This window comes from Apiospora hydei (genome assembly GCF_038363865.1).
Source record: "Apiospora hydei strain CBS 114990 chromosome Unknown utg000002l_segment0_segment0, whole genome shotgun sequence".
Lineage (NCBI taxonomy): Eukaryota > Fungi > Ascomycota > Sordariomycetes > Amphisphaeriales > Apiosporaceae > Apiospora > Apiospora hydei.
This window is the reverse complement of record NW_027117361.1, coordinates 2,404,212-2,431,045: the sequence shown is the minus strand read 5'-3', so window position 1 is coordinate 2,431,045 and position 26,834 is coordinate 2,404,212. Positions and strand designations below refer to the sequence as shown.

The 26,834-nt window shown below is 53.1% G+C and overlaps 8 protein-coding genes across 8 annotated transcripts; 4 read left to right on the top strand and 4 right to left on the bottom strand.

Annotated features, from left to right (window-relative positions):
* Positions 1-25: 25 nt before the first annotated feature.
* On the top strand, positions 26-874 carry PG997_000784 (tyrosine phosphatase; the record flags this gene model as incomplete). Its single annotated transcript, XM_066805099.1, has 1 exon — positions 26-874. The coding sequence occupies one exon, from the start codon at positions 26-28 to the stop codon at positions 872-874; it is 849 nt and encodes a 282-aa protein (XP_066674872.1).
* A 706-nt stretch (positions 875-1,580) lies between these two features.
* On the bottom strand, positions 1,581-2,074 carry PG997_000783 (uncharacterized protein; the record flags this gene model as incomplete). The annotated part of the gene is made up of 2 exons (XM_066805098.1): positions 1,581-1,936; positions 2,023-2,074. 2 exons carry the CDS (start codon positions 2,072-2,074, stop codon positions 1,581-1,583), a joined length of 408 nt encoding a protein of 135 aa, XP_066674871.1.
* Positions 2,075-3,160: 1,086 nt separating this feature from the next.
* On the top strand, positions 3,161-4,380 carry PG997_000782 (DnaJ domain-containing protein; the record flags this gene model as incomplete). Its single annotated transcript, XM_066805097.1, has 3 exons — positions 3,161-3,704; positions 3,831-4,057; positions 4,087-4,380. 3 exons carry the CDS (start codon positions 3,161-3,163, stop codon positions 4,378-4,380), a joined length of 1,065 nt encoding a protein of 354 aa, XP_066674870.1.
* An 854-nt stretch (positions 4,381-5,234) lies between these two features.
* PG997_000781 (protein serine/threonine phosphatase 2C) lies at positions 5,235-7,258 on the bottom strand (the record flags this gene model as incomplete). The annotated part of the gene is made up of 3 exons (XM_066805096.1): positions 5,235-5,730; positions 5,787-7,154; positions 7,206-7,258. The coding sequence occupies 3 exons, from the start codon at positions 7,256-7,258 to the stop codon at positions 5,235-5,237; spliced, it is 1,917 nt and encodes a 638-aa protein (XP_066674869.1).
* A 1,933-nt stretch (positions 7,259-9,191) lies between these two features.
* Positions 9,192-10,916, top strand: PG997_000780 (uncharacterized protein; the record flags this gene model as incomplete). The annotated part of the gene is made up of 7 exons (XM_066805095.1): positions 9,192-9,452; positions 9,520-9,525; positions 9,579-9,612; positions 9,665-9,834; positions 9,938-9,945; positions 10,001-10,150; positions 10,214-10,916. The coding sequence occupies 7 exons, from the start codon at positions 9,192-9,194 to the stop codon at positions 10,914-10,916; spliced, it is 1,332 nt and encodes a 443-aa protein (XP_066674868.1).
* A 439-nt stretch (positions 10,917-11,355) lies between these two features.
* On the top strand, positions 11,356-12,504 carry PG997_000779 (uncharacterized protein; the record flags this gene model as incomplete). Its single annotated transcript, XM_066805094.1, has 1 exon — positions 11,356-12,504. The coding sequence occupies one exon, from the start codon at positions 11,356-11,358 to the stop codon at positions 12,502-12,504; it is 1,149 nt and encodes a 382-aa protein (XP_066674867.1).
* Positions 12,505-14,242: 1,738 nt separating this feature from the next.
* Positions 14,243-16,630, bottom strand: PG997_000778 (DNA repair protein; the record flags this gene model as incomplete). Its single annotated transcript, XM_066805093.1, has 6 exons — positions 14,243-14,692; positions 14,776-15,191; positions 15,245-16,093; positions 16,150-16,372; positions 16,401-16,552; positions 16,609-16,630. The coding sequence occupies 6 exons, from the start codon at positions 16,628-16,630 to the stop codon at positions 14,243-14,245; spliced, it is 2,112 nt and encodes a 703-aa protein (XP_066674866.1).
* Positions 16,631-17,517: 887 nt separating this feature from the next.
* Positions 17,518-20,565, bottom strand: PG997_000777 (uncharacterized protein; the record flags this gene model as incomplete). Its single annotated transcript, XM_066805092.1, has 4 exons — positions 17,518-19,055; positions 19,120-19,669; positions 19,722-20,167; positions 20,280-20,565. The coding sequence occupies 4 exons, from the start codon at positions 20,563-20,565 to the stop codon at positions 17,518-17,520; spliced, it is 2,820 nt and encodes a 939-aa protein (XP_066674865.1).
* Between the last annotated feature and the right edge of the window lie 6,269 nt (positions 20,566-26,834).

Here is a 26,834-nt window from a genome sequence, read left to right as displayed (position 1 = left end):
TCGCTCCCATCTGATACGCTTCGCCATGTCTGACCTAAGGGACCTTCAGCCTTTGGCCTGTGCCAAGGTGCCGTCTCTGGAACCCATCATTCCCGACCACCAAGTCGCCATCGCCCCGATGGCCACCTCGCAGCTTTGCAGCCAACCCATCGATGCGAAGGAGGTGCTCGAAACATCAGATGTTTCTTCGAGGCAGAAACACACCATCAAGATCGCTAACCGCCACGTCACGTGCCAGGTGCAAACGCCTCCGGCCAGTGAGTCTATAAGCATTAGCCGTGCTTTGTCGTCGGCGGTTCCCCTGCCTTTGAATTTCGGCTGCGTCATTCCAGGTGTTTTCCGCAGCAGCTATCCCCAGGCGCAGGACCTTGCCTACCTTCGCCAACTGAAGCTGAAGACCATTGTCACGCTCGTGCAGAAAGACCTCCCAGAAGGCTTCCAGGAGTTTATCGACGGCAATGGCATCACCCACAAGATCTTCGACATGGTGGGGACGAAAAAGGCCGAGATCCCTCTGGGCCTGATGCGATCGATCATGGAGATCATCGCCGATCGGAGATATCATCCCCTCCTCATCCACTGCAACCACGGCAAGCACCGGACCGGCTGCGTAGTGGGCGTATATCGGAAATGGAGTGGCTGGGATACCGCTTCCGTTGTTGCCGAGTACCACAAATACGCGTCCCCCAAGGCACGCGACTCCGACGTCAAGTACTTGAACGAGTTCAAACTCGCGAGTCTAAAGCACGTCATGACCGAGAAGCAGCCTTATGGGATCAGGCAGTTCAACTTTCTCACAATGGTTGCGGCTATCAGCCTCGTGGTCTGGATTATGACCCTGTATTCTTCCTCCCACAAACAGTCGTCGAAGTGAGTGGTAAGAGTGGCAGAAGCTACGGGCATATACCGAAGCTGTCTGTTTGTACAAATGGGCGTGGGCGACGGTTGAAACCGATCAAGGCACGAAACCAGAGCTGATTGTATCAACATGTGGCGTCATGGCGCAAGATGGCTGCTTGGAGACGATACACCTGCGGGACAGCATTATACACATTCGGCATGGAGACGACTCAAGTGCTGAAATGTCTCCCCGGCGTTATGGGTTTGCTTTAGAGGAAGAGATTATTGTCCAGATTTCAGTCATAAAACTCTCCAATTTTCTTTGGGTAGATGGCGACAAGAATTACACTATACTAATACAAAAACAAAGAAGTTAACATGTGTTGACACATTGTTCAATCTGGTGTCATCAGCATTGAGATATGTACCTTTCTCGCTCGCTTCCATGTCTTTTGAAACATGAATGTAGAGCTACATGCATCGAGATCGCACCAATACTTGGCCTGTTGTCTTCGTAGCCTCAGTAGATACAGTTGTACATTTTGATTCACCTAGGTTTGCGCCCCTGGTTCATTCGCGTAGGTTGCTGTCTCGGTATTCTGACCACCATTACCAATACTTTGCCTCACCCAGGTCTTGGGGCAGGAGAATTTCCACCAAGCTCTTCTCCTCCGCGGCGAATCCAAGTTGGTGTGTATATATAGCATCTAGGCCCTTTCAACCCATCACCGTCTAACTTTTTAGCCCCAGCGAGGGTTATTCCTCCGCTCCTCCTCCTCGGCCTTGCGGTCCGCCGTCGCGTAGACCCAGCCGCAGCTGGCGAGGTTCGCGAGCCCCAGAACCACGGCGGTTCCCCGGACGGCGCCGCGGACGCCGAAGCGCTTGAAGAAGGAGGCCGGGCTCCGGCGCAGGGCCAGCAGGGCGTAGGTGCCGCTCGCCGCCGCCGTCAGGCCCGCGCTGTCCTTCTTGAAGCCCTGCAGGTTGATGTAGCTCGAGAAGAGCAGGACGGGCACGAAGAGCATGGGGGCTTTCTGGAGGGGGCGGAAGTGCAGGGCCGTGATGAGGGTGGCCAGGCCCGTGGGGGCCATGGAGTGCGCTGGTTTGCGTGCGTTAGTACTGCTTTTTCCCTGGTTCTTCTTTCTTCTCGGTTGAGGTGCGAGAATTTTTAGGGGAGGTACTCACTGCCCCAGGCCGAGAGGGTGGATAGGGCCGTCTTGGAGGGTTCGGTTGCCATGGTGGGCTGTTGTTGTGAGTTGGCGATGATATTGATGAATGAGGCTTGAAATGTTTTAACTTAAGGAAATGATGTCACGAGACCAAATTCGAATGGTAAGGTTGGAGGTTTGAGGGTTTCGCTGCACTTTTTTGGTTGCTTAGCCGGTTTAGAGGTTTGTTTCATTCAGATAGACTGGCCCCGTTGATCATGGAGTTATCACGGTCTAATTCCCCTCAGACGTGCGTGTGCTGGATCTCTACACATGCACTGATGCGATGCCGATGCTAGATAGAATCGTCATCGCTAACAGCCCAAGCCCGAGCTCCAGTGCAGCTAAGCTGGTTCCCAGCAGAAGCTAAAGCGGTACGTACCTACCTAAGGCCAGGAAGCTACCAGGTCGGTAACAAAAATAAAAAGACTGCGAATACTTTCAACCTATTTTATAAGGGATAATATTATTAAGAGAACTCCGAAAGATAGAGAAAAAAAAGACTATTAATTAAAAGACCATATATTGAGCACTTCTTCCGATTTCTTAATACGTTGCTGTTGGTGGTAACTTATCGTTGAAATCACCCACTTGGCTACAGTCGTTGCTTCCCGTGTTCTCCAGTCTTCAGCACTCGCCACAAGCCACACAGCCTGAGTCGTCCGGCCACTGGAAAAGCCACTTTGCACTTATCAATCGAATGGTAGGAAGTGTCCCCGTGGTGCGTGGTGTGGTGCAAGCCAAGCCAAAGCAAAGCAAAGCAAAGCAAAGCAAGGGTAGTGCGTCTCTGACCAGATATCGATTCAATATTCTCTGTACTTCCGAGCCTTGCCATAAATCCACCACCGGCTATCTCATTCTCATCTTCAGCTGCTGCTCTCCGAGAGGCCATCTGTCCTTCATTCGTACATCTCAACCGACGATTGCATCAGCTGTCCAACGAATCCGCGGTTGTTTTTTAAAAAACAAAAGAAAAAACACCAGTCATCCACTAACTATATACGACGCAACCGGCCCGCCTATAAAACGGTCTCGGCTATCCATCTGTCAAGACCACGCCGCATTAAACCAAACCACATACTGCGATCGACGCGAAACCAAATAAAACCGCGGCAATGCCCAGCGCAACCGCATCAGGCGCCGACGCGGGCGGCGCGAACGGCTCGGCGAAGCACCGGGAGCACAACCAGGGCAACCAGGAGCGCAAGTACACGGTAGAGCAGAAGGCGGCGGTGCTGCGGATCCGGCGGTGTCAGCCGACGGCCTTCTACGACATCCTGGGCATCGAGACGGTGAAAACGACATGCTCCGAGGCCGACATCAAGAAGGCCTACCGCAAGCAGTCCCTGCTCACCCACCCGGACAAGAACGGCCACGAGCACGCCGACGAGGCCTTCAAGATGGTCAGCCGCGCCTTCGGCGTGCTGGGCGACAAGGAAAAGCGCGAGAAGTTCGACCGCTACGGCACCGACCCGGACTCGCGCTTCGAGAGTGCCCGCGCCCAGGCGGGCAACCCGTTTAGCGGCTTCGGCGGTGGGAGAGCGGCGGGCGGTGGCCCCGGCGCGGGTTTCGGTGGCGGTAATATGTGGGAGGAGGAGATGAGTCCGGAAGAAATGTTCCAGCGCTTCTTCGGCGGCGGCTTTGGAGGCCCATTTGGAGGTAAATTTTTCTTTACATAACAAAAGGATCCCTGGCAACTGCGGCATACATGCATGGCCTTTTGGGGAGACATATGCACGCACACGCTATCATGATGGCTGCAGACTAACAAATGGATGCACACAGGCTTCGACACGGGACCACAGTTCGTCTTTAACCTCGGCGGGAATAGGGGTTTCCGTGTACATCAAATGGGCGGCGCCGGGCCTCGCAGGCGGCCGCGTGAAGCGGCAGCCGGCCCGCAACGAGAAACAACGGGCTGGGATACGCTGGTGTCGCTGCTGCCCATCATCTTCCTGTTCCTGTTCCCGCTGCTCACCTCGATCTTCTCGGGCGGCGAGACGCAGTCGGCCGTGCCCAAGATGATGTTCGAGACGGGGAGCCGCCGTACACGCACCACCGCCGGACGCCCAAGTACCACGTCGACTACTACATCAACCCGCAGGACGTGCCGGGCTGGACGGACCACATGTTCAAGCAGCTCGACCGACAGGCCGAGGTCAAGTTCACCAACGAGCTGCGCTTCAAGTGCGAGAGCGAGATGCGCCAGCGCCAGGACCTCTACGACAACGCCCAGGGCTGGTTCTACCAGGACCCGGATAAGATGCGAGTCGCGCGGGCGTACGAGATGCACAGCTGTAAGCGGCTGCAGAAGATGGGCGTTCCGACGAGGTGACCTCCCGGAGGACATGCGAAGGAGAGCGGGTTGGCAGGTATTTTGTTTTTCACGTTAAAGCATGATGAGGCAGGTCAATGGGAGACAAGGAGAGGAGAAGAAGAGAAGAACAAAAGAACATCGACATCTCTCTCAAAGAAATCTCACAGTGGCGTTAGGCATGGGAACGATAATGTATGCAACAACTTCTTCCTGCGGGAACATCAATGTCCTTAGTATAAGAGGTGCTCTTGTATTGACTGTCTCTATCAACGCATCTTGCACCTTTGTGGCTTTTTTTCTTTTCTTTTTTGTCGAGGTACGATAGATGACCTGGATGGCATATTTATGCATTTTAATGATACGATGCGATGCCTTGTGTAGAATGTTCTGTATATTGCCTACTAGTATCAAGCACCAGTCCCTTTCATTGGCCGGGTTTGAAGAATGACAAGCGGCGAAATTCAAGGATCCAATGTAATCGGTGAAAAGCTTTATTCACAACTGTGCGTCTCAGCTAAATCCCAAGCTAGCTAGGGTTTTGATCTGTCTTTTGGCCATAGTAAATACTAATATATGAGGTACCCCTATTCCTGATCTCATAGCCTAAAGACCTTAAATAGGGGTAGCTCGTATATCCGAACTTCGGGAAAAGCTCGACACCCAAAATTATGTAATTAACCAATAGTATTTATATTCATAACCCAGTATGGGAATAACAGAGAAATACGATGCATGCATTCTACTCAGGTACCTTGCTCAAGTCTAATGAGATCTATCAGATGTCCCCAATAGGTACCAGTACAGAAGGCTGCCAACCCGATACCTATCACAAAGCCCGGGTACTGCCACCGCTGCTCCTGCCGCAAGTGAAATTATCTTCGACCTCTCCTAGGATCCAGCGCCTCATTGCGCCGATAGTCCCTGATTTCCTTGGTGCCCAAACTGCCGAGCCCGCCTTCACTCCTTCTCTCCCAGCCACCGAGACGGACGACGAGACAAGTTGAATTGTCTCCGTTGCTCGTGACCTCATTGGTGTAGTTCACCACATTGGTGGCCCCCTCCTCGGGCGTCTTGGCCTCCTTGACAATGTCCACAATCTCTTGGTCGCTGAGGGTGCCCGAGATGCCGTCGGACATCAGCACAATAAAGCTGTACTGCGCCTGGCCGATCTCTGTCCTGGTGATCTCGGGCTCGGCCGACACGCCCAGGCGCTTGGAGCCCATGTCGCCAAAGGCGCGCGAGTTCGCCAGCCCTTGGATACGCTCCTCGCCGAAGGAGTCAGTAATGAAAGAGGCCGTATAGCGGCGTAGACGTTGAGCCTCGCTTGGAGAGCTGGGGTGGTGATCGGTGGTCAGGGTTTCGCCAGGCCTGTCGAAGTCTCGCAGAGCAGGACCCGCGTATCTCCTACATGAGCGACTATCAACGTGCTGGTGGCCGCCGGATGCCAGAACGGTGCAGGTGTCGGGGTGGAGATCAGAGCGATGGAGGCAGTAGAGCCTCCCTTGAATCTCTTCCCACCGCCGATCCTATGTCCTGACGGGGGCGCGTGATGTGGTGCTCCTAGGATCTCGTCATTATTAACGGCGGCATCCGAAACGTACGGGTCGTCGGGATCCGGTTTACGTGCTTGGGCCCTAATGAAATCCAAGTCGGCCCGGAGAAACGCATAGGTCAAGACAGCCTCTATCGTGACGGGAGGCTCAGGGGTATCTGGCTCTCGCCGTAGCCCAAAATGGGGTGGATTAAAGCGTCGAAAGTAGCCCCCGATCGCGTCCTTGTACTCTTTCACGAGAGATTTCTGCAATCTGAGTGCCTTCGACTCGTTGCCCTCGGCAGGTTCGGGCTTAGAGCCGGCCATGGCTTCAGCATTGTCGAGCTCCTTTATGGCACCATGCTTGTCTGCCTTGGGTATCTCGGCCTCCTGCTTTACTTCTTGAGGGCCCTTCAAGTCCACGTTGCTCAATTGCTTGGCACCGCCGGCATCTTTGTCTCTCATCATGGGAGTAGGAACGAGCTGCGATTCTCTGGCATTCTTCTTGTTGGCTTTGAGACTGCTCTTGAGTTCAAACTCGCTGGCTGCCTCCTCGATATAACCATGTAGCTCTTCTCGCAGGAAGCTACTGCACTGGTCGCCACCATGGCCGTCGAAGACGGCGAAGTAGAAAATCTGGGGGTCACCAAATGCACTGTCTGCCGGAGTCGCCTCTCCGCTCTTGTTCATAGCACTTCGAACCAGACTGATCGGTGTACGTTTCGCAAAAGACGGCATGTCTATGGTGCCAGCTTGATTTGTGTCCTCGTTGTGTGGCCGCTGGCCCCGCGACTCGGCGACTCCGAAGTGATGCTTAGCACTGCGTAACGGTATCCGTACGACGGTCAGGTCGCGGTTTGCTGACACATTGGGCGGCGCAGCCGCAGGGGCAGGCGACGAGCCTGGAGTTGGCACATAGCGTGTCGCGGCGGATCGAGGCAGCCTGTGGTGAGGACCGGATATACGCGAATCTGGATGTAGAGACGAAGACGGAAGATGTGTTACGAAGTAATTGTGAAAACCACGTCGAGGAGCTTGGGGTGTGGCAGTCGAAGCAGGGTCTTGCGGCGGCTCTTCGGGAGCTCCAGGCTCGGCAGCAGAAGTGTCACTGAGCTTTCGCGTGACGGACAGGCAGCGCGACGGGTTGCGACGCAAAGATTTAATGGGTTGCGACGTGTGTAGCGACGGCGCTCTGCGCGATTGGGTTTCGACATAGTTGGCGATGAAGCCTAGCACAAGCGGCTGGTCAGCACACGAAGCCCTGGTAGCTCATGTAGAACTAACTGGCCCTGCCAGGCCATGGTGGACTTACCATAAGAGTCTTTTTAACGACCATCGTTTCGAGGACCGTGGGCGAAAGGACATTGTAGATTCGGAGTACCACGTGGGCAAAGAGTTCCCGGTGAAACACTGTTGTTACTATTGCAAAGCGTAATCGGTGCGTATGCCGTCCATCAAGCCTGCGACAGGATCGGTAGTAGAGACTACGATGCGGCAATCGAAGGCTGGGGGCTGTCGGTTCTTGTTGGGTCTTGTCCAGGTACTTATTCTGTGCGGCCGGGGAGATGTTGAGGAATGTGTTACCCTGAATGTTGAGAGGGAAGTGATGGTTTTCGGCGCCGTTGAGCCCGAAAACAGGACTAGGTTGCACAGCGCTGGAACAGAATTGCTCTCATTTGGCTGTGCCTTTCCTACTTACCTCTTCCGTACCTACTTTTTAGGCTGTGTGACCAGTACGGAAGATATCCACTCGCGGCCCACCGCCAGCCTCAGGACTCGGGGTCAGAACAGAACAGCCCATTCAATCCATGAATCCAGGAGGATAAGAGGATCTCTTTCTCCTCTCTCGAGTGTAATGTAACCGACCTGGCCATCTGCCATGAGGTCTTATTGACCTGCCATTACCTAATTGCAGTCTCAGGTTCTTGGTAGAACAGCCCGGGGGAGCTTGGGGAGCAGGGGAGCAGGGAGGGTCCTCGCTTCTTGCTTGCCCCGGCCAACTCCCAGGACTTGCCGTCGCAACCGCTAACACCGATGACCGCATTGTCCGATTGCCTACACGCGGGGGTTTGAGCAGCATGGAGACCACTACATATTGGACATCCCCTTGATGGCGATAAGTACTTTCCGCAAACAATCGATAGGTCTGTTTGTCTACTTAATTATGCATTATGCGCAATGAGATAAACATTATACCACGGCGCTCGATATCCCCTAATGTGTACAGGAAGGTATGGCATAGCATGGGTGAGGGCAGCGCTGTCGCCATGAAGGGGATATCTCATGGCTGCTCATCAGCCAGCAGTTTTGCTTTGCATCAGTGTAAGTTCAAATGTTTAGATCGAGGTAGGGACATCCTCAATCTACAGATAGACTCGACTGCCTGCGTCCTGCTTTCATGTTAGGTATGTAGGTATGAGTATGCACATATATCTGCATGTAGCCATTTCAGTGCCTACGATACAGGTAGGAGGATCTTGACGAGACTCTGCATTAGTCAATTCCACAACCAGAGTGGTCCTTAGGTATGTAGGTTACAGGAACAGAGAATAGCTGTCTGAAAACCTTTTACATGCATCAATACTGCCAGACATGTCGACTCTCAACTGTCCGTCGGGCTTGACTGAGCTGTAGGTAGCGTTTGTGCTTACAGAGAGGTGACCTAGGTAGCTCTTGTACTACATTAAGTACACTACATACATTGAGCCCTGGAGTGCAGGTCCTCCCTCCCTCTCCTAATCCCATCGCCTGCCATCGTTGTTTCCAAGATCAGCACGTCAGATATATTCTACTACACACAAAACTACCATTAGCGTCACCACCGTCACCCACATCTCTTATCGATCTTCACTTTTCCCAAGCTCTGCCCCAAACTCTACCCCGAGCGAGCCCCAAGCCCCGAGCCCCAAGCCCCAAGCCCCAAGGATCCTGCTGCAACGGCAAGCCGTCCACGTGCACGCCCTACCCTCCACCAAGAAACCAAGAAGCCAGATCCAAGCCAGATCCCGGCCTCGTCGTTGATAATTCGGCAACTCTCACTTGGCTAGGCCAGCAGGGACTCCACTTTCGACATTAACTGAATATCTCTTCCCCCGTCACGCAGACGCTGATTCACTATACAAGTATCGGACATGTCCATCTCCAACGTCGGCTCGATTGTTCTACAGATTGTCGTCTTTGTGACAACTCTGGTCAACTTCCAATCGGCACTAGCCCATGTGGAACCCGTCGCTCTCATCGGCCTCTACATCGTCTCCCGCCTGTTTGCTCGCGGGCCCGACGACTTCTGTGTGTCAGGATGCCTCGACCACCAAACTTAGAGGTTGAGGCCGCTACCAATGGCTACATAACGCCTCGCGAGGAACACTTCGTCTCCGGCCCTTCCCCCCTCGAGTCAAGCCGTCTGCACGAGAGGCGCGTCTTGAACTCAAACAACCAAGCTGCTCCGAGTCCTGCAAGTCTGTCCAAGATGCTCTCCAATGCACAGAAGCAGGGCCACTCCACCAAAGTCGGCTTGCGAGATCGCATATGCTGCCACCAGTGGAATTGGTTCACCATGGTACGCTGTCCCTCACCAAACGCTTTTTCTATGCCGAGTCCATCTGTATGTGCTAACAAATCCCTAGACTATGGTAAGCCAGGAGACAGAGTTGCCAATGATTTCCTATTCTCATCTCATCTATAGGCAACAGGGGGCGTGTCCAATGTCCTTCATACATGTAAGGAAGTCCCAAGACTCTCATGGCTGCTCTATACCTAACCGGACTACAGTGCCCTATGATGTAACGTGGCTTCATTATATTGGTCTCGTATTCATGATGATCAACATATGTTTCTTCTTGGCCAATTGCGCACTCGCCATCATGAGGTTCAGTTTCTCGCCCGGCGCTTTCATCCATTCTTTCACGGATCAGATGGAATGCCTCTTTATTCCAGCCGTGGTAAGCATCCGTCCCATTCTTTACCATCCCACTCATTTTTAGCACGTCCCCTGCTCCATCTCCTCTTAATGATGTACGAGCTCTGGCTTACAGTATCCTTCAGGTTGTTTCGTAAGTCAACGTAGCTGCATAGGAGACGCTTCTTCCCCTAACGTGCATTATCAAGGGCGGGCATCATCTTGATCAACGTCTGCGAGTATGGGATGCCACACACCGGCCCCTGGCTTCAGCGTGTCGTCGAGGTGCTCTTCTGGGTCTACATCACTGTGAGCGTCACGGCCAGTTGTGGCATGTATTTGATACTCTGGTCAACACAGTCAGTCATCCAGTCACCGAGCCTTGTGTACCGAGTGGTCTCCATTTGCTAACTCGCATTCAGGATTTTCCCCATACACACGATGACACCGGTGTGGGTGTTTCCAGCTTACCCCCTACTTCTGGCCGCACCGTTTGCCAGCAACCTCATCACTGGTGTGACTCATCAAGAGTCGGACATAGTCATTCATAGGCTGGCTATTTCCCTTTGTGCTCTGGCTGTCCAGGGAACCGGTTTTCTCATTAGTTTCATGGTATGCGCGGCTTTCTTGTACCGTCTAATGACGCAGAAGTTGCCGCAAGACATGCAACGACCGGGTGTATTTATATCTATTGGCCCAGCCGGGTTTACATGTGCTGGCATTGTTGTCCTGGGAAGCCAGGTGGACATCATCTTGCCAGATGACATGGATGGGCGCCTATACGCAATCTGGAGTTTGCGGGTCATGTCGATCGTGATGGGTCTCTGGCTCTGGGGGTTGAGCAAGTGGTTTTTCATCGTATCGGTCGGGTCGCTTCACAAGTACCTACGCAAGGAGCATACGATGCCCTTCCAGATGACGTGGTGGAGTTTTGTCTTTCCCAATACGGCCTTGGTCACGGCCACATCAGCGTTAGCCAAGGCATTCGACAACACTGGGTTGAAGATTTATAGCTGTGTCATGGCAGCGATGCTGATTTTCGTATGGGGTTTGGTTCTTATTAGAATGATGAAGGCACTGTGGCGACACGAGGTGCTCTGGCCAAAAGAATTAGAGTGCGATTGAAGAGGTTGACGGGATAGACTACAGAATAGAGCCCAAGCCCTTTCCAGCGATGTCGATGGTGGTATGCGTTTCTGTGTTGTCTTCTGGGCCATTCGGTTCTTCTATCCTAGAATATGCAATCAACGAGCGTCCTCTTTTCTACGCAGCTCCCAGCGGGTTACCACCGTGACATGGCACTACGATGCTTGAATCCTATACCATGACCATGACGCATGTGTGGGGGCCAAGCCACTAATCGCAACCTTGTCCCAATCCCTGAAGCAGATCCCTCCATCTGTATTCGATAAAAGACAAGTCAGAGTAGCAAATGCCGCAAGACTAGGCTCAACCTGGCTTTGACTTGACTCTCCTCTTTAGGGTATATCGCTTCCGAGCACAATGGAATCTGGGTTTACTTCTTCCCACCAATATTGCCATATCAAAAGCAGGGCAAAGAACGATGCCTACGGCATCGCTCCCGTATCATGAGCCGGGCCTCGAGGACATCATCATCCTGGCCACCTTCCTCCTCGCCCTGAACGTCGTCAACGCCGTCCTAGACCGGACGCTCTACTGCGGCCTCGTCGGGCAGGTCTTCGTCGGCGTCGCGTGGGGCACGCCCGGCGGCGGGTGGCTCGCGGAGCCCGTCGAGCGCGCCGTCGTGCAGCTGGGCTACCTGGGGCTCCTCCTGATCGTCTTTGAGGGCGGCGCGTCCAGCTCGCTCCCGACGATGCGCGCTAACCTCGTGCTTTCGTCCTGCGTTGCGCTGACGGGCGTTGCGGCGCCCATCGGGCTCTCGTTCCTGCTGTCGGGGCCCCTGGTGGCGGACGCTACGCCGTTGCAGGCGTTCGCGGCGGGGGCGGCGCTTTGCTCTACGAGCCTCGGGACTACGTTCACGGTGTTGAGTACGAGCGGCCTCGCGGCGACGCGGCTCGGTATTGTTCTTAGCACGGCCGCCATGATGGACGATGTCGTCGGTCTCGTCATGGTGCAGATCGTGTCGGCCGGTCTCGGCGACGGCAGCGATGGGCGGACGGACATCGCGCCCGCTGTCGTAGCCAGGCCGGTCCTTGTCTCGATCGCGTTCGCGGTCGTGGTCCCGCTGGCCTGCCGCTTCGTCCTGCGGCCCATGATGGCCCATCTGTGGAAGTCGGGAGCGAAGCGATCCCGGTTGTACCAGCCGCTGCTCGGGGCAGGCCAGAGCGCGTTCCTTGCGCAGACGGGGGTCCTGCTCGGGCTCGTGGCGGCGGCGGGCTACGCGGGCGCCTCGGTGCTGCTGGCTGCTTACCTCGCGGGCATCGTGGCGAGCTGGTGGCGGGACGAGCGTGCTGCCCTCCTTGCCAGCAGCTGTTCACCGGCCCCGGCAGAGCAGATGGTGGCGGCGGAAGGAGACTCTGCTTTGCCTGTGGACTCACCCACGACCACTTGTGCAGTTAACGTTCGTATAGACTCCAATTCGCAACAGCAACCAGCAGCCTCAATAGACGCCAACGATAGCCGGGATATGTATTCTACATATTACGGTGACTCGGTCGAGCGCATCCTGAAGCCCTTCTTCTTCGTACGTCTACTCCATCTGACCTCTGTTCTACGCGGTTTCGTATCATGAGCTAACAAGCAATTAAAAGGCATCGATCGGCTTCTCCATTCCCATCAGTCGCATGTTCAGTGGCCCAGTAGTGTGGCGTGGCCTCATTTATACGGTCCTCATGGTCCTGGGCAAGACTCTATGCGGTGCCTGGCTTGTTCGCTTCCCAGTATCCTCCAGCGGCCTCTTTGGAGGCATATACTCTTCAGCTTCGCGCACTGCCCGCGTGCTATTGCAAAGCATCAGTCCAGGAAGGTTGGTTCATCAAAGACCACAGAAGGGTCAAGGCGAGGAGGCCTCATGCGTCACTGAAAACCAGCAATCACCATCATCATCGACTGGACAGGAGGCAATGCCCAGTGGCCAGACGGATGAAACAAGCAACCACCGCGCTTCAGCAGCGGCAGCAACCTCGATGTCCGCCCCGAAATTCAAGAAGCCTGGCCGGCCGAGAAAGCCCCTGTCGCTCTATCCTGCGGGCATTGTGTCCAGTGCCATGGTCGCGAGGGGGAGATTAGCTTCCTCATCTCCTCGGTTGCCGAGAGCAAGGGGATATTTCGGAGTTCATCGAGTTCCACCACCACCGCCTCCTCGTCACCGGAAGAGGGATCCGAAATGTTCTTAATTATCACTTGGGCCATTGTCCTGTGCACGATGCTTGGGCCCCTTTGTGCCGGACTCTTGGTGAGGAGGGTGAAGAAGCTCGAGGGCCGGAGCGCTCAAGGCCAAGTCGAAGGGGACAGGAAGAATGTGCTTGGAGTATGGGGTGTCTCTTGAGCGTCCTCTGCATGCACCTGGGCGTCTAGGCGATCAGGCATGGGTACCTCCAATTCAGATACGCCGTGACACAAGACAGCATGAGCATTGAGAAGTATTCATACCACGACGGGCTAAGCATCCGTCGTCGACCTTAAGATCATCGCAGATATTCCATCCGTCCCACGACCGGACCGGACGTGCATCATTGACATGCAGGCATCCTACGACCACGAGAGAGAAAATCTCTGCACACGCCGGCAGGACGTACACCAGTCGACAACTACCCTGCCGCCCTTCCTCGAGCATGCATTCAATTACTTCGTCATTATCATCCAACAGTCATATTTATTAATAATCGGAATGTTACGACCGGCGGTAAGAGGCATAGATCCTTGGGAGCCAGAAGGCATTCCCTCTCATGCTTCCATAACGGCGTAGTTATATATGCTCTAGGGCACAAGATAGAGGATAGACTCGATTGGCAGCAGGGAATTGACGCAAAATTAATCGCGATTCCCTGCTCAAGCTCACCTACAATAAAGTGTGCTCAGGTACAATTTTGTTGAAGAAAAGAAAGAAAAAGTCCAAAATTCTCTGCGCCGAAGCTTGGTTTTGATAAGCCAGACCTCGCCCGGCTAAACGTCGGCGCGGTGGCTACGGTGGCTGGGGTCTGGCTTGGTTGGTGGGTGGGGTTCCTCGCGGGATTGACTCCTATCCAATAGCAAGTAGCAGTAGAAGTCCAAGGACAACCACATTACAACATGAGCTTCAGAGTCACGGTGATTACGGGCAGGATTATATATGACGGCATCCAACTTTGGTTCCTTCATTGACGGTAGCTAATCAAACCCTTGACTATTTTTCAGAGGCCACATCCAGAGCCTTCTGCAAGCTAAAGCAACATCACTGCACTGCCCAATCTCTTCCATCAGGGAAAGGCAGTAGTAATCAAGCCAATGCGTTTCCCCGTCATCCACACAGGCTAGACCAGGCCATCATATCAACGTTTCCTTGTCGTCTTACTCGCTGCCATAGTCTCAAATGGGTCGTCGTCGTCGTCCGATATCTCATCATCGCTAATCTCTAGCGCGTTGGATTGCGACCCCTTCTGCGATGAGAAGTTGAGCTGCGTTTGCTTCTTGTTGCTTGTGCCTGCTGCTGCTGCTCGTGACGGCCGCGACCGTGTCGGTTGGGATCTGGCTGGCTGTGATCTGGTGGCTGCCCCTCGTTTCGGCGGCGGTGCAGGTGCCTCATCGTCATCCATGATGATATCGTCATCTTCTTCATCATCCTCGTCCACAAAAGGTCCTGCCTTGCGTCCCCGTCCCTTGGCAGGTGCTTTCTTCGCTGCTGCTGCTTTCTTCGGCGCCGCCTTGGCCGCTGGTGCCTTGGCCGGTCGACCTTTCTTCTTCGGCATTGAATCTTCCACAACCTCGTCGTCTAGATCCATCTCCAAGTCGTCATCGTTTCCCTTTCTTGCTTTTCCCGGCCAGGGGCCTTGGCTGATTGGGCATTGCCATCCTGAGCATCGACGATTGTAATCACTCCCTCTTGGTCTTCCCAGTGGCCCTCGAGATCTGAATCCCAACCGTCAGGCTTTGGTTTGACAATTCTGCGTCTATTCTTCACTTCGCCGGCTTTGAACTGCTTCTCTTCCCTGGCTTTGATCTTCTGCATGACGTTCAGTATTTCCTCGTCTCCTCTTTGATCGTCGCCTAGCGACATCATTTGCTTGACCTGGGTGGTAAGCTGGTCATCGACAAACTGTTCCATTACGTGTTTGTCATCTTTATTCACGAACTGGGTTACTGCGTCGTTAAAAGGTGCTTGTGGCAAAATCTTAAGCGTCTGCTTTTCAAAATACTCAGTGACGAGACGCTCAACTTCAATCGCGTTGAGTCCCAGTTCGGCGAGGGTCTCTTCGGATATCTCCTCAATTTTCTCCTTGCCTAAATTAAGTCAGTATCCAAAACACCATCGCAATATGACGGCATAAACATACGCTGGATGGTCTTCTTCTTGTAGAAATAGACAACATCATGAGTGTTGGCAACCTTCCCTGCAAAGCGGTTTGAGAAACGCTGTGGGTTCTCGCAGTCAAACTGGCCGCCTTCTGGTGGTGTGTACTCAACCTTTAAGCGGATCAATGGTAACGGCGCCTCATTTTGTTCTACGTTCTCGCCCTCTTCCTGGTCCTCGTCCTGGTTTTCGTCTTGGTCCTGAATTGATCTCCAGTCTGCATTAGCCTCGGCGATCATCTCTTCGACAACTTCCATGAGCCTCCGCGTGATCTCTGACCGGTTGTCTTTCTTTTTGGCCAAGCTCTTGAACCTGTCGTCCTTTGCAAGTACGAGTTCTCTGGTGACGAACGGTCGGACTGTCTTGATGCGGTGTTTTTCCACCTTGAACTCCTTCCCTGTTACGTTGAGAATGGCAACGTGCTTTGCCACTGCTTCGCCGGGCACGAGAGATGTTGCCACCGACGATCCTGGCTGCATAACGTGGAAGCCCGTTTCGGGGTTGAGTGTGGGGTCAATGAGACATTCATGTTCGTGGCCCCATACCACCAAGTCTAACCATTCGGGAAGTGCATTCTCGGGAAGGTAGCTGGTGGCTGTGTGGGCGTGATGGTTCTGGTGTACCGCCAACAGGTTGAACCAATCGCTCGTTTGTACGTTGGGGCGGAACCACTTGACGTGATGGTCTCGAAACGTCCTGTACATGCGCTCATCTCGTACGTTGCTTAGGCCGTACAAGGCAAGCTTTGTCGAACCTTTCTGCAGGAGAACCGGCTTCACCGAGATATTGTCCACCTCAGGGACGCGCCCGAAGTAGTTCACAAGACCAGAGACTTGAAGTAGGTCCAATGAGCAGTAATTACCATCTCCCGAGGGTCGTCGTGATTACCGTGAATGGAAAACACAGGAATGGAGATGTTGATATCCGGGTCTTCGTAGTTGACATGACTGAAAGCGCCATGGAAGACATCGACTGCATCACTCAAGAACTGCAACTGAACGGGCTTCATGCCCAGGCAATTCTTCCGTAGGGATCTCATGACCTGGAACATGGCGGGCCTCGAAGGCTTGTTCTCGTGAAAAAGATCGCCGGCGAGCAGCACCATATCGACCTAATGACCAAAGATCAGCAGGAGCTACTTCGAACATGATGGGGTGACCAACATCTTCTTTGCGGGCAAGGCGGAGGATCTCATCGAAAGACTTCCAGCTGTCGTCTTTCCGTATAGGATCCCGCTCGCCATAGCCGACATGATTGTCCGTAGCAACGAGGATACGGATCGTGTCTGCCTCTGTAAACACGTTCAGCGAGAGCCGTAGAAAGTAGGTTTCCATAGCCAGTTAATACCTGTAAGCTCGGACGAAGCCATCTTGGCCTCCGATACTGGTCAATCTTCGGCGCGTTCAAGAGGTCTGGGATGAATATGTTTATCGAACTTGGTGATCGGGGATGCACGAAATGGGAAGATCCATGAGGTTTGATGCTGTCCAAAGTTAAGACCTTGCTCCAATATCTGCTGCCCTCGGTTCAGGCCGAACGACTTGGAGTTTAGGATAACCTTAGGGAATGGCGGCCGGCCAGTCAACCACCCGCGTGTTTGTGGCCCACACTGATGCACGAACTCACGTGACCACTCTAAAAGCACCTTGCGTCTGTACTTGGTAACCTAGTTCCAGGCAACAACCCTCGACAAGGCCCATTCGACCTATGGCATTGGTTTCAATGGCATGAATACGAATACAGGCCACGATATGCAGGCCCTGGTGTCGTGTTCAGGGCTGCTCGAATATGACAGCTTCAATACAAAAACACAAGTCCATACATCACACTGTCACATCTACCCAACCTAGCACATAAGATTCATGGAAATTTTCGAGCCATACATCGTATTTGTTATCGAATACAACCTTCCTTAGTGGTCATCGCTTCGTGTAATAGCAAGATTGTGGAAAGCTCAAAGCCCAAAGCCCATGTCGTTAATGCCATGCATAACCGCTTCTCCTTGCCGCTTCCCAGAGAGAACGAAAGAAAGAATAAGCGAGAAAAAAGACAGCCATCCAGTGAAGACACCTGGAAGCTAACCTGAACGCCGATGCCCCTTACCCATGCCCATGCCACCTTATGTACCAGAGGTCCCAAATATGCACTATACATCCTGCAAAGCGTAAGCCCGACCACAATCATGTGCCGCAGAACCAAAAGCAAACATTCCGTACAATATCAAAACCATGCCATGCTTCTTTAATACAAAGGGGCTCAACCCGAACTCGCGGCTTCCTTGTCGGCCTGATCAGCGACCGTCTCCCACCAGAGACCGTGTGCTTCTCGGTCTACTGCGCCGGTCCTGGCAATCTCTTCTACCATCTCCCTAACTCTTTCTACGAATTCTGGTAGACCAAGTCCTGCCAGTTTCTCGCCAGCAGCGCTCGTGGCCTTGACCTTTTCACTGGCAGATCCCGCCTGCAGCCTCGACAAAATATGCCCCTTGACGCGAGTGAGCAGTAATCGCAGTACGGGTTCTCGTGGCTCCGAGTTCTCACGCTTCGCTTCGGCACTTGCAAAAAGAAGTTTTGTCACAAGCGCACGAATGTGTCCTTTGGTGGCTTGGGGCATTGAGCGACCCGCTTCAAGAGCTGCCATGATTCCATCAATGGCGGCAGTTTGCTCCAAGGGTTTATTGCTGTCATCTACAGCCTCTAGCACGGTGAATATCCGCCCGGCTTCCGTTCTCCATGGAGCACGCACATCGCGCTTCAGCATGTTTTTGCATTGTAACAAAATGGCCCCGGCAGTCACAATTTGTAGGGTCTGCCGTCCCAATCTGGCACGTCGTTTGACATCCAAGGCGAGGGGCTCTGGGATGGTCGCCGGGTCTGGCGAGGGCTGTGTAAATTCGTTCAGCAGCATCTGCCAATAGATCTTGTCTGGAGTCGGCCGCAATTTGGGGTGGTTGACCCCCTCTGGGTCGCGACGCATAGCCTCAGCGTGCACTTTACCGCGGGCGGATCGCCAAGAAGCCCCTGCTCGTGCCAGCGTAAATGTCCCCTTCTCAAGTTCTTCTGCGAACCGCTTGGTCTCGTATGAGGAGGCATGCTCAAGCAAGCTCGGTGCTGCTACTTGCATCATGTAGTTCGCATAGTCGTACAACATTGTGTCAATGAACGAGATGAGAGCTTCGAGGCGGTCGACAACGTTACCATCTGCGAGCTTTTTCTCGGCCAACTCTTTGACCTCTTCATCGCGAACAGGCGCGCAGAGTTTTGGCAGCAATGCGCCCATGGATGAAAAGAACTTCTCGTAAGAGAAGCTGCCTGCCAAGAATTGGCGCTGTGCCACCTCAGTATCCAGGATCTCCCCAATAAAGGTGTACATAGGCGAACCATCCTTCACGAGATGCTGAAGGCGATCTTTAATGTAGTGCGCCATGACGACGAGATAGTGAAACTCCTTCTCCTCATTCCTCACACCAGACTTGAGATCCTGGAAGAGAGGGTCCATTCGCAGCTTATGCTGTTCTTGGAAATGCTGGAATTCTATCCGGTATTCCCGGTTCATTGCGAGCTCATGGACAATGACTCGGTTGTCGGGTAAGATGGGAGGGTATATCATATGAGGTATCTCGAACTTAACTTCCTTGCCCTGCGGCTTGCTCTGTGGCGTGGAAGGGGGTGTAAGTCTGTTCAGGCTCCTTAAAACTTCTTCCTCTGCTGCGGTGTGATCCTCCGCAGTAGAGCCATCGCGGCCAAGAGAATGCCCGGTGGCTCGTGGCTTCGTGTCCCCAGTTGGTTTATTGGCTGCACGGGGCTTTTCGCGCATCGTTCACGGCGTCAACTATCAGCTTCTTGCCCTTTTGAGCACCCGCGAGACGCTTGATTCGGACCATCAGCATGACCTGATGGTCTTTGACGCTTTGCCGATATGACTCGGTAACATGTTCTTCTGTCCCATCCTTGACGGTCTGTAGAATTGCATCGAGCTCGACGAATTGCAAGAGCATGACTTCAATCAGAGCATTGGAGTCGCGAGCTTTCCATGCGATGAATGCATTGTGAAAAGTGGCATAGGCCTCTGGCAGGGCTCCTTCGAGCGCTGGGGGCGGTGTATAGTTGTTCAGATACGTGAGCCTGGACAGGATCGTCTCGAAAGAGATCAAAAGGTCTCGAGCCTTGCCAACGAGGTCCTGCAACTGAGGATTAGCCAGATCATCACGAGGGATGGGTAGACCTTGTGCGGATCCAACCTGCTCCTGGTCCCCTTTGTTATCCTTGTTACTCAGCACCTGGGTGGGGTGGCCTAGTATTAGAAATGCGCCGAGGAAGGTTCGGACAGCGGCCATCTCGTTGACGGAACCTGCCTCGCCCTCCTTCAAGCCACATAGGCGGAGGACTTGCGCCGTGGTCATGAGAACCTTTTCCCTCAGCAAGCAGCTCAACGACTTTCTCAAACGTGTTGCCTCTGACACCATCGATCGTTAATCCAAGTTCCGAGAACTGTTGTACAGCCTGTCTCCTGAGGAGGCCCCTCCACCACCACTGGATTTTGGACGCAGCAACCTCGTCGGTCATGGTGGAAGGTTCCTGGTCCTGGTCCTGGTCCTGGTCCCGTACGTCCGGTAGCTCATCGATATCGGGCTTCTTGGTATTCATGCTATGACCCCTTGACCGCTTCGAGGCATGTTTGCTCCGCAGCTCCTCCCGTCTCTTCTCTGCTTCAGCATGGCGCTCTTCCATCTGCAGCTTTAATTTACTAAGTTCCTTCTCCCTCTTCTCCTTGATGGACTCCGCGACAGCCTTGGCCCTCTTGACCTCCTCTGCGCATGCGGCAACGATCTCGGCAAGCTTGCTTTCCTGGCTTGAGCAGCCGCCAACGCTCGCTCCTCTGAATTCGATATCTTTTGTTGGCCGGCCTTAGCCATCGCAGCCCTTAGTCGTACCTTTTCGGCATGAGCAGCCCTGTCGGCTAAGCGCGCTTTACGGTCCTCCAATATCGAGGCGCGGCGCAACTGCTGAGCAACATACTTGCTCTGTGGACCATCACGGCGGCTGAAGCCGTGAGATGAGCGGGAGTGCGCAGACGAAATGGAATTCCTACGGGATGAGGCGGCAGAGTCCTTGCGACGGTTTTGGGTCGGACGGTAAAAACGAGCGGCAATCCGTGGGGGTGGGGTATACTGTCTTTCCTGGTCCTCTTCTTCCAGAGGGGGGAGAGTTCCATGTCCGAATTTAGGGCGGCAGGCAACGGGTCGCCGGTTGACTCTTCGATATTTCGGGACGGGTCGGTGAGGTCTGGTGAGACGCGATGCATGATGGCGCGGGTTGGGGGTGTTGGAGGGGCTCGCTAATATGCTGGTGTCCTCGGTGAACATAGACGATAGTATGCCCGAGGTGCAGCTGATAAAGATGACGGCGGGTGTCAAGACTAAGAGTATCAGAGACAATGCAACGACGAAGCGCAGAGAAGGCGCCCCTGTCGATCGTCAGGTTTGACACCAACACGGTATCGTCCAGCAGGACTGGACGAGTCGGTCGGATCACGGGCCTCAAACAGAAGCAGTGACGCACCGAGCACGCAACCCGCGGCAAGCCACACGGTTGCGAAGCGCAAGATAATGATCAGAGGGTAAATGAACGTCAGGTATTGGATTTAGGCTCTAGCCTATGCGAAGAACGAACGAAGGTTTGTTGCGAAATTTGCAACAACAACAACAACAACAATAGCAACGTTCGGCAGAGTGTCTACTACTTATTGGGAACAATAAAAGGGTATCATGAAAGGTGAGTAGAAGAGAATGGAAGTGGCACGCATGGAGTCTCGTGCTGACGGGATGACGAACGAGTCCTACTTCAGGCGACAAGAGCCCTGCAAATTCAGAAGGCGTTGGGTCATCTGGGGACTGGAGTAATCGGGTCAATCAATGTATTGTCCAGGGTACATGTAGCTGGGAGTCGACGTGAATCAATGATTGGGATGGATGCAGCAAAGACTCAAAGAGCGATGGGAGGCTGGGCGCTGGGCAGTTAAAATGGGCTCGCCCATTGTTTAATGGCGCAAACGGCAGCACCCAAACTGGCGCTAGTCCAATGCAAACATGCACGCGACAATGTCGTTTCCGTTTTCAGGTCTTCAGCCCATTTGCCGTCCATCGATCTAGGCAGCCTCCAGGGCTGCTGGCGGCTTGCACCTGATGCACTAACGTCGAGTCTAAACGACCTGAGCATCAGGGCTTTTCCAGCTCGAGATCCGATCCTTCATGCAGCTGAAACGAAACAAGATGCGTGAAACAATTCGACACGGAGCAATGCGCCTCGATGCACACTGCAACCAGATTCCAAATACCTGCCTTGCCTACCTCCCTACCTGCCTACCTTACATAAGTATCATGCACCCCAGAATTGTCTACGTAGGTACGTATTGATAAATTGCATACATATGTAGCTACATGCACCTCTTTTCGAGTAAGGATACATCCATCCATCACAATGCCTGCATGTACCTGCCTAACCTACTGCCTACCTTGCTACCCCAATGAATCGCCTTGACTAGCTCCGGCCCAATGCTTGATCATCTCGAACTTTCTACTCCTTTTCCTGCCTGCTGACTCAACAACTATCGCACTACCCTCCTGGCCGTCCTGGAGTCAAGACTCGGTTGGAGCAAATACCATTCGACACAGAGATGGTGAATGCATCGCTGTACATGTGCATACCAACAAACTTTATAGGCATGTTTCAGTTGTATGCAAACCAGGTCAAAATGGTTATTCGACTAATCTCCTCAGTATGCAACGGCGATGATATGCACGAATAATAATAAAAAGTGTAAAATGATACATAGACAGATTTAGTGGTGTTATCCAAGTCTCGCGAATATCTGATGTTCTGTCCTGGTAGAGCGCAGAACGGCATACTATGTCCGTGAATTAAAGGGGGTCGGCCGTAGTGAGCTGTTACCTACCCATAATAGATGTCCTGCACTATTCAGGAGCCCCCATGACTGTCTTATATGCTCCAAGAATAACATTAGTTAGAATTAAACGGACAGGTAACCAGGAACTGCGCCTGAGACTGCTCTAATGGCATCATAATGTCGATTGGGTCCCGAATATAACAGGCAGCCAAGACGAGTAGTCTTCCTCAAGACCATCGGATATACGAATGTAAAAGAGAAAGGAGGAAGCGCAGGACGTTTCTTGGAGACATGTCTAATTGGGACTGAATGCTCCTCGATGTTTATCGTGCTGACACCAACAACGACAACACTCCGCTTGGAAATATGCATTCTCTGGAGTATAGAGCAGGCAAAGTATGTAAGGTTCAGTTGCTATACCCTGTCACATCACTACCGGGCGAGTATGGTCAGTAACGCAAGCGCAGCACAGTAAGTTTTATAACATGGAGGTTGTGACCTTTTAGAGCCATGTAAGTTTATTGGGTGTGATTGTCGATGAACAGAACCTTCACTCACCACATCAACATGAGTTGTACTAGGTAGTTACTAGGTACTATTCGTGGTAATTGATTTCTTCTGGTCTCATCATTGGAGCTCAGGGATGAGTCCAGATGCCAGTCCCCAGCTGTCATCACAGAGCTTTCGCATTTGGTGCATAGCAGCACTCCTTTGATGTTCGATCAAGTTTACCAACAGTGACCGCTTTTCTCACACTATGTGCGAATTAGCTACCACCGACCGTCAGATCAGGAATGACCACCCGAGATCTTCAGGGAGATACGTCAGCTGCGGTCCTCCGATAGAGCCTTGCCACGGTGGGGGTCACGTATCTCAGCGTGGTGCCGGCTCTTTCGCAGCATTGGTTATGCGTGGTGCCTCGAGAACAATCGATGTCAAGAACCAACTCAGGTTGTGGAGCGGTCTCTGGCGATATATTCAGCGGGATGAGTACCGGTAGAGCTTCGAAACGAAGAATTCCACGGTATTATTGTCGACGCGAGGGGCCAGAGGTTGTTTGGGTTCTTCTGCGCACGCCATCTCAAGGCAAGAAACCTTCCGTACGGAAGAGACTGGCTACACCTATGGCAGCACGTCGTGGCATGGCGACTCGGACCAACCGACCTTGTTGAAAGTTCTCCCTTGCTCGCTCATACCACCTATGAAGTAGAGCGAGCTGACCTGGAACTCAAGCTAAGGGCCTTTCTCAGGATGGCACAATATCCGTTGAGAGCCCTGCTTCTCAGAAAGCAAGAGGCAGCCACCCACCCACATAGCAAAGCATGAGCGTGGGTGTTGTTATTTTGCCCTCCCTGTATTCTCAGCATCACTGTCCGGGTCTTTCCTCGTTCAACATTCACAACCGGAAGCCCGCGATACCTGGACTGGAAAATCGAAATCCTGAATGGCGACGGCGTGAGGCCGAGTCTGGCAAAGCATGCAAGGCGAACGCCAGCTAGGACGGAGGAAGCCTCATCTTCTGGGCGATGCTACGCAGTCCCGTGCCTGGCCAACACGAGACCCGTCACAATGATTCGACCAAGGCTGAGAAACGGCCCAAGGAACGCATCATGTTCTTCGTTGGGTGCCAGTGCAGGTTTATGCCAGAGAGGCCGCGTGAATAGGGCCGAGAGGAATTGACTGTTTATTGCTCTCTTCGATCCCGAGAGAGCGAGGGCTCCACTCAGCTGAGCTGTCCGGCGCTGACGATGAAACAGCATCGATCACTTGCTTCCAGAAAAAATCCCCGAGGCGGTGTTTGCAATCGGGGAGCCCATAGATATACCCGATGTCGACACATTGGCGAGTAATTCCGACGTCCAAAGGACATATTGTAGCGCAGGACTCAACGTCGCAGTCCGGACTTACGATGGTGGGCCGACTGCCTCGTCCCACGTCTTTCTTTCTAACTGCCTTGATATTTCGCCGATAGTCTTCCTAGGGCTTAGGACACTCGCTAACAATAGTCGAATGCGACTAGCCCTTTTCCATTATGCGTCTAGAAATGTTGCAGCCCTCGTCTATGCTAACAGCCATCTTTCCCACATGTAGAGTGAGCACCAATATTCGAGCATTTCGGGTTGGGGCAATATGGCGTTAGCAACAAGCCCGGTGGTCATTGGCGAGCTGCTCGCAGCCGGTCAGCCAATCCTTGCTTGGCCGCCCACGCTCTTCAATACAACATGTTTCCTTATTTATCCCCGTTGGCCGATAGCTAGCTACGTGCTAACACCGGGTAGGCCACACTTCGCTTGGGTTCGCAAAGCGGATTGGCCAACTGCTGTCGTAAATCAACCGGCTAGACTAGACCTCGACCTTGCATACGAGACAGCATAGGAATAGGCACGCGATAAACCCCCCGCATACGCAGGTATCCGGCACGGTCTCTTGAGTATGCACGATTCGAGGACACTGCTGCTATCCGTGCATGCATGGCGGAGGAAAGCCTCCCCAAAATCCTTTCCTCCGGATTCCTCCGGAGGACTTCCAGTGGAACGGCAACAAATTGTAGAGAGTCCGGCTGTGGCATTTTCCCCTTTCAGTAATAGAGTGTACAGACTACATCGTTTGAAGGAAGACAGCGGGAGCAGGGGAGAGGAGATAACCAAACCTAGACGGACGAAATGAGAGATATGCTGCGTGACCTGGATGAGTGTGGCGATAAAGATGATGGGAATCACCGTCTCGCGCACCTGAATCCCATGCTCAAGCATAGGCAAATCGGTGGGGGCTGGGGGAGGATGGCCGACGCAGTCTCCCTTCAGACTGTGTCGCTTCTCGTATTGCGGATTTGGAATGAGCCGACTACACACTTGGCTGCCTGGGCGCCAATAGTCCAGGTGTGTGTGTGTGTTGGGAACATATGAGGATCATCCTCTAGGTACTATGCATTGTCTTCCGTCAGTCAAGCCGTCAACACGTTGCGGAATGATAGCCACGGATTTTTTTGGATGACGATCAATTAATCGGCGAGGCCCAGGCCCTCTCGTTACCAAAGGCCAAGAGCGCACGTACCCCTCCATCGCCGGAGATACGGGGTGCAATGTCCACACCGCCCAACCATTCAATTATACCCGGAAGGGTTGGATAGGTACTTAACCAAGCATGCAAACTGTGACGTGGTCGTGATGTATCTCTGAAGGATCGGGAAGCATGGAGATGGAGTTATTACCTGCCCGACACGTGCTACGCGGACGCTAGAGCCGGGTGTCAGCCTTAGAACAAATTCTCTGCTCGGGGCAGTAGATGTTTGAAATGGCCGACAAAATCGGGTGTCTCCTTACAGACCTTTTCTTTCTTTCTTTCTTCCGTTCTTTGCAGGGCTTGTAAGCTTGAGAGAAGGTTGAAGATGAGAGGGAGATAAAAATGAGGCGGCAGCATACAATAGGGACTGTCTCAGCCTCTGTTTCAAGACTGATCGGCTTGAGAGGGCCTAGACAAAATGTGGCCGCCTAGATGTGGGGAGTCTGACTACTTACCTGAGGATGAGAAAGCATACCTGCATACTTCTCTCAACTTTCCACACGCATCGGGAAAGATCCGCAGTTATACGGCCAGCTTGGGCTAGTCCTCACCTGAAGATGTGCAACGCTCCCTGTCTGCCTACCGAGAGGGGTAGGTCGATATGGTTACGTAGATCGTCGTTGGTTGGTTTGCAAAACTCGAATGCGATGGCAAACATACATGGTCAAGGGGTCTTTGTGAGAGGCTCAAGGAGGGTTGCTGACCGTCGATCAACCAAAGAGCAAGTCTTGTTACTTGCCTGCTTGCTTTTTATTCCACATTCAAAAAAGACTTGAAAAAAATAAACAGCCGTCCCAGCCGCTGCTGCTATCGAAGCTTTCGGCGTGTTGAGTATGTAGGTCTGGCCAAGCCTCATGCGTGGGGGGGTCCTGCCTGCATGTTGCTGTTGACGGGTTGCTATTCCATATCGAACTGTTCGGATTTATCGCGTTGCCTTAATTGTGCCCCTCGCCGTCGGCAAGGGGTAGTTGACTGCGAGCCGGCCGGTACGGAGCTATCTTTAATTGATGGGTTGAATTGATGCATGTTATGTAGAAAGTACGTACTGCGCTACAGTCCCCTTCGATGTGTTCATCTGATTCCTTTGCGGATTGCCACTTCTTTATTTGTCGTTTTGCGAGTGAACTGTGACATCAGTCTCAGGGAACACCCAGTGTACCGGAATGATCGAATCTCGCCCACCAGCAAAATCTGCCCCGGCTAAGAAGAATAGCTGGGCCGTAAATGATGTAGGCACAAGCCTGTCTGCCTGTGGCTCTCGGCTGCAATGCCAAAGAAACGCCGGCATGGCTTGACAAGCAATTGGCACGCCCTGACAAAGTGTCTGGATGCGTAGAGTTGGTGCTAGACTAACGGGCGTTGCCCGATAACACGACTAGGATGCTGTAATGATGCTCGATTGATTAAACAGCGTCCCCCCCTGGAGCTTGTCGCCTGCTGCAAGGAAATATCCCAAGTGCCAGGCACAGGTTGTCCCTCTCGGACTTCCCATGCCTGCACATACTAATGAAACATGTCATCCAGAAAAGAAAGAGAGAATTGATATGACATAACGTTAGGGTTCCTCTTGCGATATTGTCGGAGGCACCGCAACAAAAGCCCGA